Here is a 16,031-nt window from a genome sequence, read left to right as displayed (position 1 = left end):
TAGCACATTTTTACACGGTGCCATTGAGGTCAACTTGGGTTGACACAAGAGCTCTAAAAGGTTTCAAGAGGAAGCCCAAATTCTTCCCTACACATTGTGGAAGGAAAAATACCCATTCTGGCCATAAATGAAATTTACCTCAAGTTGAACTTTTTGTTCTAAGTTCTTGTAAGTTCTCTGCAGTAGCTCTTTTGTGCCAAGAACTCCATACCACATCATGTTTTTCGTCCGACTTCTGAAACAGGTAAAACAAGATTCACATATTGAAACACACACACAGTGTATTGTATTTGTAGGATGAGAAAAAGTTAAGAAATTCAAATAAAAAGATAAAGAAAAGAAAATAATGGAAATGTCTTGACTCTGGTACTGACAATTATATTACCTGCACTTTTCAGGGTGCTCTTCCCGCTTGTTATTAAATTCTAGTGAAATTTTTGCATCTAACCCAATTCCAAAGTAGTTGTTCATGACACATTTTTCTGAATAACCCTCCCTGTTAGAAGAAAAGAGATAATTAGGTGTACATTTGTACAGTACCTGGACACACAGAGCTTTGGCCAAGATTGTGGTTGGTCTCAGAATAGATACGTCAACCAAGAGACGTCAAGAAACGTTACCTCTGAATCTCCCTGAGGAAACCCAAGGGCAGTCAAAGAGACAGACTTGCTGCTAGCTTCTTTGCAAGTGCAAGTTACTTCCCATAGGACAAAGAAGAAACTCTAGCACACTCCCATCCTAGCACCAGCTCCACCATACCCAAAATTAACAGTGGAATATGAGGAAAGAACTGCCCTCTACACGGTTCTGAGACAGCAGAACCACACTGGGCCAAGTACCCAGGCTGTGTTTAGGCATGCTGGTGCTTGATCTTTGGCTGATGCTGCCCAACTCAGCAGTGCTTTGTCTTAGGGGAGTTGTGGCCCACAACCCAGATGCCATCTGTAAGTCTCTGCCAATGCTACACCCAGTTCTGGGAAGCAGAAGCGCATAGGTGGAAAACACAAAATTTCCACCTCACTGCTCCGGTCCTTAAGCGAACTCTCTTCTTCTTCTTCCTCCACTACAAAGTACCCAGACCCACTTCAACATCATGCTGGTGGCTGAGATTGTGTTCACACCAGTGGTTTGGGCAGAAAAACCCAGCTCTGGAGGACTGCTGTCCTCCTCCTCTCAGAGGCAATGAACAAGGGGTAAGTGAGCAAATGTCTCCTATTATTTCTATTATTCGCTATATTTCACTATCTAACCTGTTTTCAAACCTTGAGGTCTACTGCCAAATAGTAGAGCAAAACAGAACTTCATAATTTAAAAAAAAAAGATTACAAAAAGGTGGAAAAAAAAAAAAGCTTAAGAAAAGCAAACTAAAGCAAAACAGTAAATTCGGAAAAAAAATAAAATTCTTACAGTGAATCTGGATCCGGGTCAATAAACGGCGTAGCACCAAATGGATCGATGTTTGCTAGCAACATTTTGCTAATAATTGAACTTCCTGCAATAGAAGCAGCTAGACCAGCCCTCAAACCTGATTTAAAGAAAAAAAACAAACAAACAAACAAACAGAAAAAAATAACAAAAAAACCCAATTTGTATTTGATAAACAGAGAAACATACAATATAAACCACATACTAAGAGACAAAATATTCATTAAATCCAGATAGGGAATGATGGTGTTTCTATCTCAGTTTTTACCTATATTGGTTATCTTTTTGGGTCTTTGGCTCTCTTGAGCAGACAGGCAGCTATGCTGCGGTGTGGTGGCTGACTCTTCAGCTACCACCATTAAGAAAGAAAAAAACTAAAGAAAATTCAGGATTTCAGGCCAATGCTCATTGGCTGGCATAGTAACCAAATGGGTGACCTAATATCCAAAAAGACTACTAGAGCTTTTTATTTAGTTTAAATTTTCACCTTCAAACTGTCCATGATTTTCCTTTGGTCCTTTCCTTTGTAAATATTCCTAAGGAATATCCTCACCATTTTTACAACTGGAAGAGTCATAGTTTAACTTTACTTGATTTGTGGAAAGGCCAGAGTCTTGCCATAGAACCACAGAATCATAGAATGGCTTAAGTTGGAAGGGACCTTACAGATCATGTAGTTCCAACCCCCCTGCTATGGGCAGGGTCACCTCCCACTAGAGCAGATGGTGATGCCAACTTTTGATTTACATCGAAGTCGCTCTGCAAAACACTGTGTAATGCACGTAAAGAAAGAAAAGTACTTTCAAAAAGCTTTCACTTAAATTGACCTAAAGAAAAAATGCAGGCTCAGTTCCATTATGTTTTAACTATACTAATGAAGTTAATTAAAACACTGTTTTACTGCTGTTCCCTAGTATTAATTGCATTTGGATGAGAACAGATTTTTTTCAACTGTTAATTGCATTTGGATAAGAAAAGATTTTTTTTCAACTGGTTTTACTGCACAGCAGCTTTGTGTAGTTTCAGTTATCCATTTCCTGAGAGGCATCTACAGACATCTCTTATTCAGAGGGCTGATCTTCACATGGCTCTGTCCCTCAGCCACTTCATACCCTCTACTGAGTAGAATGAATGATAGAAGGAGTTGGGGGTACAGGTGGATGAGCCTGCAGTGTGCACTCGCAGCCCAGAAAGCCAACTGTATCCTGGGCTGCATAAAAAGTACTGTGGCCAGCAGGTCAAGGGAGGTGATTCAGCCCCTCTGCTCCACTCTGGTGAGACCTCACCTGGAGTACTGCGTCCAGCTCTAGAGCCCTCAGCACAGGAAAGACATGGACCTGTTGGAATGGGTCCAGAGGAGGGCCACAAAAATGATCAGAGGGATGGAGCACCTCTCCTATGAAGACAGGCTGAGAGAGTTGGGGTTGTTCAGCCTGCAGAAGAGAAGGTTCTGGGGAGACCTTATTGAGGCCTTTCAAAATATAGAGGGGACCTATAAGAAAGACTGAAAGACTTTTCACCAAGGACAAGGGGCAACAACTTTAAATTGAAAGAGGGTAGACTTATATTGGACGTTAAGGAAGAAACTTTTTACAATGAGGGTGGTGAAATACTGGCATGGGTTGCCCTGAGAAACTGTGGATGCCCCATCATTGGAAGTGTTCAACATCAGGTTGGACAGGTCTTTGAGCAACCTGATCTAGTGAAAGACGTGCCTGCATGTGGCAGAGGGTTGGACTAGATGGTCTCTAGAGGTCCCTTCCAACCCAAACCACTCCGTGAGTCTATGATTCTAAGATCCCGAATTTCATTTTTCATCCTCCAGAATCAAATGCAACACTTCTGCTGCGTCTGGTGTGATGCCAAACGATCAGGAACCCCCTATGTTATTTTATATTTTCTGCTATATGATACAACACAAAGATGTGTGTATCGGTTCAAACAAATTCAGGGCTCCTGGCATAAAGTAAAAATTATTTGACAGCAAGCAGGGGAACAGAAAGCTGTATTAAAGTAGTGTAAGGAACAGCGGGTATCAGAATCATAATTACCTGGGCAGATAATCCTAGTGTTAAGCACTGGGAGGTTTTCCTTGCTTGCAGCCAAAGCTGGAGCAGAGAAAGAGCCTGTCTGAGATTGGATACCTCGGCTTGTACGTCGATCTGGAGATCTTGGTGCAGTTTTACCTGTGCAGAAGTAGCAAAAGTAAGAGCACTAATTAGATCTATTATGACATCACCAAATACATTGTTTTTACAGCCCTGAAAATATTTCAAAAGCATTCATTTAATCTGTTATCATTCATGACAAATGTCCTTTGCCCTCACACCAGGTTTTCTTCTAAATACAGGGAAGAAAACTCAGAAACAGATCAAGTGACAAGCACTAATTAAAATGAACAAGTGTGCATGGCATTCAATGTGACAAGTTCCCAAATTATGCTTCAAGCTACTAGCAAAAATTGAATCATATCCGCCTTAAATACAATAGCATTGAAAGCTGTAGTAAGCTTCTGATAAACACGTTAATGAAGTAATACAAATTTAAACTTAAATTCAAAACGTATTTACTTATAAATATACCTGTATTATATAGTTCTTTATTATTTGTAACACTTTTAATATCGATAAGCAAGCTTTTTAACCCATAGGCCATGAAAATACCTAATCTATTTGCTTCAAGCAGCTAAAATGGACCCCCTGCCTGCTTCAGGTTTCTGAAAACCTCTGACAAAACTCTGACATCTTTATCTACAGCTGACCTGAAATCTGCAAGGGAAGGGAAAGCCATGGTCAGACATTCTTGCCTTCTGCAGTTAGAGTGATCACGGGGGAGACTGGTTTACCACCATCTTTTCTATTTCACAAAAACCCACAGCAATTCCTAAAATAATTCTAACTTATTCTAACTTATTCGTTAAAATTCTCCAGAAGCTGGATCAACAAAACCTTGTGACAGACAGCAAAGTCGGGTAGCTGATCAAGTTGTTGGTGACCAAAGCAAGTACTGGCTCAGAAAAACGAAGGGGAAGTAAATCAAAGGGAAAGAGAAGGTGTTCACAAAGAGGAACTGGTAGCTCCATGAGGCCATTTATCCCTGGAGCTGCCTCTGGAGGTGATGAAGAAGGCTGGGCTTTTCAGAGGACTGACCTCAGCTGCTCTAATTTACTTTCCTGGCAGAACTTGTTTCATGCAGACTTAGAGAATATGACGGTGCCTACTTTAGCCTGGGGAAGTTAATCTTTTTGAAATTCAGCCCCGTCAGATGTAGCCAGAAATTAGTGCCCCAGGGGAGAAAGTTCGGGTATTACCAAATGCTTTGCTACAGCATTTCCATGTGCATGTAGAAAGCTTTTGCACACCAGATGATCATAGACAGACATTTCTTGGCTACCTCTACTCCAAATTATCTCACGTGTTAAAACTACTTCAGCTGATGACAACTTCAGCCTTGACCATCTGAAGAAGCTCAGAACAAAAAATGAAATAATTTCAAAGTGATCTGATATATTCCTCTCAAAACCTGAAAACTAATTTCACAAAAAAAGAATGATTAGGACTAGCACCAAGAAAGCAGAAGACAAACACCACCAGGAATGTAGTGGGAAGGATAAAATACACCCTTTTATGTGGCAGAAGGGGGACAGATCAGTTCACATAAACCATGATAACTCAGCCTGAGAGTAACGTGGGTGTACTGTCTGAAGACATCAACAGAAAGAAAAGCAGAGTGGGAAAAACTAGACAAAAAGATAACCAGGGGTTAGAAATGGTGTTCAAAAGAATTCAGGCCAGGATTTGGGCATTCACTTCTTTTTTAAGTGATGATAATCTAGCACAGAACAGTCAATGAAATGGCAAATTCTTCACCCTCTTGTATCCCAGGAATAAGACGACACACTTTTCTGGATGACTTCCTTACATCAAACTGAAATTATCAGATGCAGGACAGGGATAAATGGGTGAAATTTTATGGACTTTTTAATACGAAAGGTCTGACCAAGTGGCCTAATAGCTCCTTCTGACTTTAGTATCTGTATAACAGCCTTAGCAGTTATCACAAAATGCTATAGTATTGCATGATAAAAATACAACACAATGATTTGTATTTGTGCACAACAAAACACTGTAACATAAAGTTAAAAATGAAAAGAAAGAACAACTGCAAGTGATATCTGACAAGGATTATTAAATATTTAGAGGAAGGTAATTAACATATGGAAAAATATTATCTTCATCAAATGACCAGGAAGATCCTCAGAGGGTAAAATATAATATTCAGAACAAAATTAGCATTCATTTTTCATAACGCTACTGAAAAATTCACAATGCTATTCACACAGTCTGTTCTCTCTGTACTTGGGAACAAGGCAGTTATATTAAATAGGAAAATCAACAGAGCAGCTGCTCTTTATTTGACGGATGAGGCTCATGGGCATAACTGCAATAAAGATAAACTTTTGCTGTTCATGCTCTGATAAAAACAACAGAGCCCTAATGAGTAAAACTGATGTTTCCTTGCAGATAACTGAATTCATGTTTCATGCTTTGTCCCTAAACACCCATCTTCCCCTGACAGCATTAATATGCACTCTATTTCACACATATCAGATGTATGAAGAATAATACAGCTCCTCAATAAACGCAGAAATTGTATCACCAAGAAGCAAGGGATTTATATATATTTCTACATATGAATATACATAGGTGTATATTTTTAATTTATTATATATTTATGGCAGCAGGATTGAGTCATCTGTAAGGCCAGCATCCTCTATGAGCTACTATTGAAACTGGACAACCAACAAGCATTGATTCCTACAACCAAGGGAAAAGGAGAGGGACCAATGAAGAGACTTCCACTTCATATAGAAGACTTCAATATTAATTCTCTCTGTTCCAATAACTGTCTCAAGGTAAGTTCCCAGCTGAGACACCAGGGCTTTGTTGTCAATACAGTGAATGAATATGTCTGTTTCACGCAATTTGAAATCCCTTCAACAGAAATGACTGACAGATATTCCTATAATATGTCATAAAATGCCTACAACTGAGACATGGTATTGCCACCATTACCTAGGTCCTAGTCCCTGCTAAGGTTCATGTAGGAAGGTGAGTGTAAACACTGGATTAAATGCAGGCACTTCTGTCCCAACAAATACCTTCTCAGCTTTGTAAATCCATTCCAAAAGACTGTTCACCTCATCTCCCGCATTTTTCCCTCAACTTTTATTTATCCACATCGATTAAACTTTGTGACTAGTTTCCAGTGAAAAAAACATGTTAGTATTTTTAATTATGGAGCCAACAATGCTCCATAATACAACTATAAGGAGACAGCATAACTGAATTATTTTATTCGCAATTCACTCACTTGATGGGGACTCAAGTTCCTTTGTATCTTCCTCTTTTTCCTCTTCTTTGGATTCATCCAATTCTTTGCTATATTCTGTTGGGGATTGGTTCACTTGTTCTTCACTATGAGCATTCTGCTCATCCACAACTGCTTATTAAAAAAAAAAAGTTTCAAGATCTTTAAAGAAAATTTGCAAAGACAGAAAATTAGCTTCATTTTTTTCTGTAGCTTTAACTTTCAGTTTAAAAATATTAACAAAAGATTTCTATTGCCAATTCAGTGAAAAAGAATCTAGCAATCCTTTGCCCATTGATAGAGATTTACTGCCAGAAATTTTCTTTTTGTGGAGTACAATAGTTACAAAAGAAACACACTTGTGTATGTGCACACACGTGCATACATATGTATTCATATATGCAGCCAGATAGTCATCAGCATCCAAACAAGCTGCATTTCTTTCCTTTGCAGCTTGTAATAAGCATATAATTTTATCTATGTAAAAATGTAGAAATGAAGCTTTAATAATGAAAATTTATGCTAGTAAATGAAAAAAGCCACATCATTATTCTCTCGGTACGGATCAAAATGTTGCTGATGTGCACCTTTTTCTGCTTGTTCAATGATCTGCCTCACAGCCTTCTTCAAGCTGTTCGCCCGCAGCATTAACTGCTCCCTCGGTTTGAAGAGTTTCTGGGTGGAAGACTTTGAGACACACTCCGCTAATTGCTCTTTACTTTCAGACAAGGATTCCTCACTTGAGAACTCCTCTGCTTCTTCTTCCACGATGGGGGGAGTGATGCCTGGGAGAATGGGAGCAGCCTGGGCTTCTGTGTGAAGAGCCTGGAGCAATAGATCTAGCTTCTCATTTAACTCGGTGCACTAAGACAAAGTGGAAAAGGGTTTAAAATTGTCTAAGTGTGTACGTCACTGTCTATGTAAAATCCAAACCCAGGTTCAATATTTCATAATATCAGATTATGAGTAGGTCTGCAGGGGTTTTTGCAGATTTTATGACACTCAACCAGATTAAAGCAATTACAACATTATATTAACATTATTTTACAGAGCAATTTATAATATAAAAAATGCCCTACACTCAGACTAAAATAACACACTATGCTAAACTCAGCCTGCCACTTAACTAGGGTACAGATTAGATCTTACTCCTCTCCCAACAGCCAGCAGCACAGAGAGAACCAGCACAGATTTGCCCATACCATGCATTACAACAACTTATGAGCGCTCTGTACCCCAATTTGGAGACATAACCTATGGGGACATGCCCCTCTGTTAGACTGAAAACACATGGTTTGGTTTGGGTTTTTTTCTGCAACACAGCTGTACATTTAAGCAAGTGAGTTGTCACAGAGTAAAGAGGCTCAAGCCAGAACCAAACACTGTCAAACACCTCTACCCCTAGCTGAGCAGTTACTCTCTAGGTACACTGGAAAGAGGTGATTTTCTGTGCTTAAGGGAAAGAAAACCAACACTGTTTGGCCCGGGAACAGTAAAAAAGAAAATTAATTTTCTAAGATGTGCACTGAATAGAAACATGAAACAGGAACTGCTATTTAGAAAGTACATTTCCTCACTCTGGGATTGTTAGTAATTTTGTTTTCTTCTTTTCTTTTCAGCTCACGTAAATTCTGTGCCTCATACCAAATCCTTCTGGTTTGGGGTTGGTTTTTTTTAATGCTTTTGCAACATGATCTCTACAATTTACAGCTTAAACCATTATTTTTAATGCTGTAGTCTCTCTTCCCTTCATTCTCCCAGCATATTCTCTCTTCATTATCCCATTTTTTTTCTGTAGCTAACTTAATCCATTTCAGAGAAAAGTGTAAGTCCTAATGCAGAGTATTTCCATTTATTTCTATGTACGTTACCATGTACTTTGTCCTTTCTGAAGGAAAAAAGTGTAAACAGAGTTTATAGACATCTTACAGTTTAAAGACAGTTTGGAAATAAGAGTAGAATTTTAAAGTCACCGGTTGAAATGGAAGCAGAGCCGGGCATCCTGGAGAGGTTTAAAAAAATTAAACATCCATGAGCTATAACACAAAACCACAACTTTAAACTTGAAAATTGTCATTGTCTTACTTTAATGGCCATGGCATCAGCTTCCTCTGCATTTTCCATTGGTTTTTCATAAGTCTTCCCTATTTTGGCAACGAAGTCCTTTACGGTTTCACATAATATTCTTCAGATACAAATAGGAGAGAGGAGAAATCAAATGAAATTAAATAGATATGTTATGAATATTAAATTCTCATGGCAATTGATTTATGTGCATACTGCTATACGCCGTTCCTGTTGGAAACGGAACTCTGTGATCATGCTTGTAAAGCTGATGATACTCTTTTCCATGGCCTGCCAAATTCAAGCGGCAAGCTTTACAAACAGAAACTCTTCCTCCCTTTTTATTTAAACCTTTGCACACACTGTATCTAAGTCTTTCATTTCTAAGAACTGAAACAAACATTACTATTCATTCCCTTGCTGGTACACCTTCCAGGGAAGAGTTGTTACCAAACTTGCCTTCACTTTCTTAACTTCAAACACAGTCTTGCAAACTCCCACGTGAAGATGGAGCCCAGAAACCACGGAGAAAATCTACTGACTTTAAAGGGGCACTTCTTGGACGACAGCATACGGCCGCACACGTCCCACTGCACAGCTCATGCTTTTGAACCCCAGCTGACCCTGAGGCATACCTATGCGAACTACAGTGGCTGCAATGAATTTTCATTGTGTAAATCAGAGAAAGACTTGGATTTTATTACCTATGCTGCAGACAGACAGCAAACACTAACGAGGTGTGGATAATTGCTTAGTACTGTTCATTTGGTTGACATTTATTTGACAGAAACTAAATAGATTTAACAAGATACAGACCCAATTTGGAATTTGGAGTTATAATAATATCCTGCGGTTTAATTTTCAACATGTGGTATGTATACTTTAAAAATGAAATTTTATTAACTTGCTTTTAGCAGAAGAAAAAAGAGATATAATGACATTCAGACATATTTTTGAAGATACTGTCACTGGTCTTCTGCGTATCACAAAATGTAAGATTTTTCACAGAGGAAGTATACACAGAATACTTCTGATTTCAGATGATGTCCATGATTTGCCAAGTAATTATATCTCATTTTTAAGTGTATCAGTTTTGGGGAAAAAAAAAAAACTGTTGCCTGAGGCCACAGTTTATTGAATTGATATACAGAGAGCTATGACAAAGCTACCTAGCTGAAGTTCTGCTTCCCATTGGTGAAGTCGTTTGTGCTCTTTAATGATACAGATATTCACAAAAAAACCCAGAAAAAACTTAACATGAGCTAGATTGCATGTTTGTATTAGTATCAATAAATTTCACATTTAAGCTGCATACAGATTTGGAGTGATTTAAAATCACTTTATATTAATATTATGTGACTTTTTAAAAAATGTTGATGTGTTTAGAATTAAGATATCCATTACAATTGTACCATATAAAAATTCTGTAGAAAAAACATCCTCTCTAAAATATATACATCAAGATATATCACGCCAAGCTAGCTGGGCCAGCCATAAGAAAATCAGGCTTAGACAGAAGGTTATTATGGTTATGATGTTACACAGGGGATTTATCCCACACACAGTACGTAAAACCGATCAACTCACTTGGCAGATGATATGACAACTGAGTGCTGATCGGAATTGAGAATTTTTGCAAGATGAGCAGCAACTGAGTCCTCATAAGCAGATATCTGAAAACAGAGAGAAAAGAGACTTAAATTTCCACCCGTTTCAGCAGTTTAACACCAAGTACTGAATTAAAACCCCTCCAAAAAATAGCAGGATTTCCATTTCAGATCTAATACAAGGACAAGCAGCTGGCAATGCGGAGTCTACCTGCATACTGTATGTTATGTACCAGATTTTTAATATTCAAAGTAACACTGCATCTGAGAACTTGATCCACAGCTCTTTTCCTCCTGTAGAGAAAATGGTAAGTTATTTCTAGGCTAAAAATAGTCCACGAGGCAGAAGAAAAATCTACTTTTTTTAAGATTTATAACAACCTAAATTATTATGATCTACTATCTTGTATTTCTAAAGCAAGTGAAGTTTCCCCCAAACTAAGCTGCTCAACTAAAAATAAAAAGTTTGCAGTTGTAATTCTGAATTTTCTTTTTACTGTCACATGGGCTCTTACTCCCCAAACACCCCTTCTGACAAAGGCTGCTGCACTCACATAATGTTATCAAAACCCCTCCTTAAGGAGCAAACCAATTAGGGCTTAGTCCTTACAAGAACGTCTGGGAGAATGAGTGTGTGTGTTGTCCATCTTTTCTTGCACAGAAGAACAATAAATCCTAAAATACTCAGGAAAAGATTTGGAATGGATCTGATTTACATCTTCACGCACTATATCCTGTCTTAAAGTAGGCATGGATCTGACCTCAGTTTTAAGCAAAAATTCTAACCAAATTCCAAATCTAAAGGTAAAAATAAACGCAGTTCTGAAATTTTCTAACAGCTTCCTTTAAGAATCTCTTAAAACCTCTTTGTGCGTTTTTGCCCTTGATATGGAGCAGATAGATATACCACTCTTTTTTTTCTCCCAAAACCTAGCCTTAGTTGTAGAACTCTCACAGTAAATCAGTTTTCATTTCAAGGGGAAAACCAATATGTAACCATCCGATTTGTAAGAATGAACTACTGTTGTTCAAACATCAGTATGAAGCTTCTGGAACCAAACCAAGTGAAACAAGTATCCTGAAACTATAGGAAAGAAAAAAAAAATAATTGGATACATACTTTTATTTACTTTTTGAACTGCGCTTTTTGAAACTACACAAAAAACATTAAAATAGAGATTGAACAGGGTACTCAAAAGAAAACAGCTTTCTCCAACTCAGAGTAATGGCAGGTAACTATAGCCTACAAAACCAATTTTCAAAAAAAGAGGGTTTGTATGAGCAGTTCCTTCCATTTTCAGGAGAGGCTAAATACAATTCCAAAGACAGAACTAACTAGAACAAAATGTGTCTTTTTTCCTTTACAAGATGAAGATACCCTTGAAAATTTTAACAGTCCTGCAAAATTAGGGAAGATAAAGCCTTGGTGCGACACTGGAAACAGAGCTGTGTACAAAGCAATCCCGTAAAAATCCCAACCAGTAGTGCCCCCGCCTGTTTGCACCTCTATATCCAGCAAGCTATCTAAGGTTATAAACTCCTTGCCAATTAAAAGAGACTGAATTATTAAATTATTCAAGAACCAGTTGATTAATTATTGCTTCTCAAGTATTTTTGATAAAGTTGATGTGCATTAACTTTCTAAAGGAACACATTTTTTTCTCATTTTTAGTCAGACATTTCATGCCAATTAATTTGATTAAAGCATCTCCCTCTGCCTAAAAATCGAAACATCATGAGACAGTACAAGCCCAAGTCTAGTCTGAAAGACAGACTAAGCTTTTCTTTGAGATCACTTATGATTTTGGGCTCTCTGAAAAAACAGAGAAAGCTGGATGGTATCACTTGGCGTAACTCACTTTCAGAAGCTGCTTTCTTTCTTCTTGCCTTCAAAATACTGAGGTTTTTTTAATGTTTATTCCAAACTCAAGATAGCAAACATCTTGCTTTTATAGATATATAAAAAATAATATTTTCATATATTTGTATATTTTAATAGGATACATAGTATTCCTATATAATAACATGATATTATTGTATGTAAAATAATATAAAAATAGATTTATATATAAAATACTGCTACATAACATATGATGATATTGTATAACAATAAAATGCTATATTATATTCTTATATTTGATATAAGAATATATAAACTAATATATAAGATGGATAGGTAGATAGATAGGTAGATAGATAGATATAAAATATATTTTTGAGGAAGAAATTTTTCTGACTGAAGACTCCTTACCTTCATTCATTTTTGGCAAATAATACAGAACTGGGAACCCTAATTACTTGAGATACACACTATGAACAGACATTAATTCAGCTCAGTTAGCAGATCACGAAACATCTGTTTCTATTTCTCACACAGGCACTTCAATTATAAATATTTTCATCCCAGAAGCTCAAATTTAAGTGTACAAAACAACAAAAGTGAAAGTTCACCTGACATTCCTCTGACTCTTCTGCAGTCACTGGAAGAATAGAAGGCTTTGCTGGTAATTTCAGTTCATATGACATTATACTCCACCTGAAAGAAACATAACAGCTTTAGATTTTCCAGATTATTAGTTTTATCTTTTCTCCAACATGTCAACAACAAAAAGAAAATTCAGTGTCACACTGATTGTTAAAACAAACAAACTAACAAAGCACCTTAATTTTTAATTGTGTGCTAATTGAATATAAGTGAAATAATTGAGACTAAAGATAATAATTGGTTTTACTGCTTGGATTTTTTGTTAGTGATTTGATGATGAACCTTCTTTGTGAGCAAATCATGAGACATTCAATTCAGGCAACAAAGATTTTCTAGCAAAACATTCATAGTATAAAAGAATTCATGCAAGCAAACAGCAGAAGTCAAAGGAAAACAGATGTGTTCCTAGAGAAACGGCTCCAAGGTAACATCAGCTTTTCATCTCAATGACGGGAGGGAGGCATGAGAACAAAGCAAATGGTTAAGTATCTCACTGACATATATATACTTTTGCCCCTGGTAAAGGACAGTACTCTACAGCATGGGCAGTATGAAACCACTGAGAGCAACATCCTTCAAAGCCTGCTGAAAAGAACAGGTAATCACTGCAGATGGCCTTGGGAGCAAGTCTACTGAAATTAGAGTAAAAAATGACACTGAGCTCTTTTCAGTACAGAAAAAGACAAGCACGATTTAATCTACAAGTATTTCAGAATGCCCAGACCTACAATTACTTCTAAGAATCAGTAACAAGCATTTCTCCCTGTACTTTGCTGTAAAATGATCAAGTAGTCTACAGAAAAGCTTAAAATAAAAAAGGACTCAATTTAAAAAAAACCCTAAACCAAAATCTTCTATGATCACATTGAACTGTTTGTAACCAGAGCACGAAACACCCGTGAGAGAAAGGAACAGAATAAGAAATACTCCTGCCAAAATCAGAGTGCTACATCTTCATTGGAATGACATGACCATCATCTTCTCTGACTCTTTTGAAATGGGGATTGCTCCTTTGCTTTCTGGATGGAAACCGCACAAAACAAGGAGTGGGAAGATCTCTTGGTTTTCGCTAAGAAAATGCCTCAAACAGAAATGTAAGTAGTGGATCAAGCCAAAGATCCAGTTAGCCCAGCACCTTGTCCACAGCTGATGATGAAGGGTGAAAGCACACGATATGACTTCTCCCCGCATCCAAGGACAGAGAGCTCAGGTGTTTCCTAAACAAAGATGCCACCTTTAATGGTATTTACTAGCATGCATGGAGTCCATAAAACTGCCCCAAAGAGTTTTGAATCTATCCAATTTCTTAATGCTTACAACTTCTTGTAACAGGCAGTTATGTAGCTTCGTCAGTTATGAAGTAAACTGTCACCTGCTGTTCATCTTTTTGACAACACACTTCCTAGTTTTATCAACCGCTCTCCCCTCTGACTCTTCAGCTTCAAAAGGACATTGAAGAACTGTCCCCGTTAGTACCTCGGCTTGCCTCATGATTATGACCTGAGCCCTAAAAGCCCAAACCACTGAAGATTAAGTCTCTAAGATGGATTTAGGCCATCAGAAACCCCAACAAATACAATTTGCATCTCGTGGTAAATCATGTATATGAGCATTTAGGTTTACCTGTCTAACATTTTCGTGCTGGCTCGTTCTAGCTTCTCCAAAATCTGAGGAAGTTGCGTATCATCATCACAGGATCCTCCCCAACCAAGGACACGAGCGAGGTCATTTCCAGTACCAAGGGGTAACACTCCTAACTGACACTGAAACACAACACAGGAGCAAATCTACTATTGAAAACTAGAAAGAAAAAATGCAAACTATTTCAAACGCATGTTATTATAAGCAACAAACGTTATTTATATAGCTGATGTCTAAAGTTTGTAAATTCGACTTGTCCTGTTTACATCAGTGAAAATTTTCATTTAACAGTAACCATTGAGTTTGGCCCATACACAGAGATATGACAAAGAATCAAGTCAAGGAAAAATAAGCATACAAAATTAAGTCTAGTCAGTATAGTCAAGGAAAATGAGTATGCACACTTGCCTGTTTGTGCAAGCTCAGCTTATCGATTTCTGACAAGACCCAACCCACGCTTCCGTCGCCGCCACACACAAGAATCCTGAAGTTGTCAAACTTCTGAAATAACCGCAAACTGCAGAGAAAACAGCCTGTTAGAGCCAGTTATGTCCATTAGGGAGAGAGCAGTTACATTCATTAGCAACTGTTACAAGAAAATATGGTGCACAACACCTCCTTTTATTGTTCTGGGGTATGTGGATACAACCATCTACTTAATAAACCTATCTGCATCACATCTATTGCTGTATATTCCACTTATACTGACATTTCTGATAAATAACATGCCAAGTTTTACTTAAAAAAATTCCCTTGATATTGTTTTCAGGATTTTATTAATATTATTTTTTTAATATTAGAAAAATCTAAGTTATGAAATTGCAACTTCTCTATGCTTCCCATTTCAGCCAGAAGCACAAGGCACCACGGGGAATTTTTCATGAGAGGAGGTTAAGACACAATGACAGGATGTGCTCCACAATACGGGTGGGCTTTTGCCAACGCTTGGCTACCTAATTGCAAGGACCATTGCAGGCAATTATTACACATAAAGTGATCACAACAACGTAAGACAAATCCTACGGGTATTTCACATTAAATCCTTAAAGCCGTATCTTGCTTTCACTTTCTACGGCTCTTCCTCCTGTTCTCTGACTTTTAACACCTCCAGGATACAACACTTGGGCAGCACAGAAAAGGAGGACAAGAGAAACAGAACAAGCAGAGAGGTGAGAGACAGAGGAAAGGGGAATGAGATGAGAATACACAGCCAAGAGGTAAAAACAACAGGGATTTAAACTTTAAAAAAAAAAAAAAAATTGGAAAGTAGAAACTCTTAAAATAATAAAAATAAAGATGTTTACTTTTAATGCATGTTATTTTCCAGAATATGTATAATCTCAGAACTATTTCTAAAAAGCAACATATTAAGATCACAAATTTTTGAAGCACTTATAATTTCTCTAAAGAAATAACATCACTAGTAAATGATAGGCAGA

At 37.5% G+C, this 16,031-nt stretch overlaps 1 protein-coding gene across 2 annotated transcripts in view; it reads right to left on the bottom strand.

Annotated features, from left to right (window-relative positions):
* The window catches only part of DGKH (diacylglycerol kinase eta), a 169,944-nt gene that overhangs the window by 25,531 nt on the left and 128,382 nt on the right, over nucleotides 1–16,031 (bottom strand). For both annotated transcript variants that reach the window (XM_074153646.1, XM_074153654.1), the window contains 11 exons: nucleotides 15,001–15,109; nucleotides 14,575–14,714; nucleotides 12,918–13,002; nucleotides 10,447–10,532; nucleotides 8,881–8,980; nucleotides 7,383–7,659; nucleotides 6,799–6,927; nucleotides 3,477–3,611; nucleotides 1,408–1,525; nucleotides 386–496; nucleotides 139–235 (listed from right to left, as the gene is read on the bottom strand). In XM_074153646.1, coding sequence (XP_074009747.1) covers nucleotides 139–235; nucleotides 386–496; nucleotides 1,408–1,525; nucleotides 3,477–3,611; nucleotides 6,799–6,927; nucleotides 7,383–7,659; nucleotides 8,881–8,980; nucleotides 10,447–10,532; nucleotides 12,918–13,002; nucleotides 14,575–14,714; nucleotides 15,001–15,109 — 1,387 coding nt within the window. The remainder of the gene's footprint in view (nucleotides 1–138; nucleotides 236–385; nucleotides 497–1,407; nucleotides 1,526–3,476; nucleotides 3,612–6,798; nucleotides 6,928–7,382; nucleotides 7,660–8,880; nucleotides 8,981–10,446; nucleotides 10,533–12,917; nucleotides 13,003–14,574; nucleotides 14,715–15,000; nucleotides 15,110–16,031) is intronic.

Source organism: Numenius arquata, chromosome 1 (genome assembly GCF_964106895.1).
Source record: "Numenius arquata chromosome 1, bNumArq3.hap1.1, whole genome shotgun sequence".
Lineage (NCBI taxonomy): Eukaryota > Metazoa > Chordata > Aves > Charadriiformes > Scolopacidae > Numenius > Numenius arquata.
The sequence above is the reverse complement of the archived record's forward strand: the minus strand, read 5'-3'. Positions and strand labels throughout refer to the sequence as shown.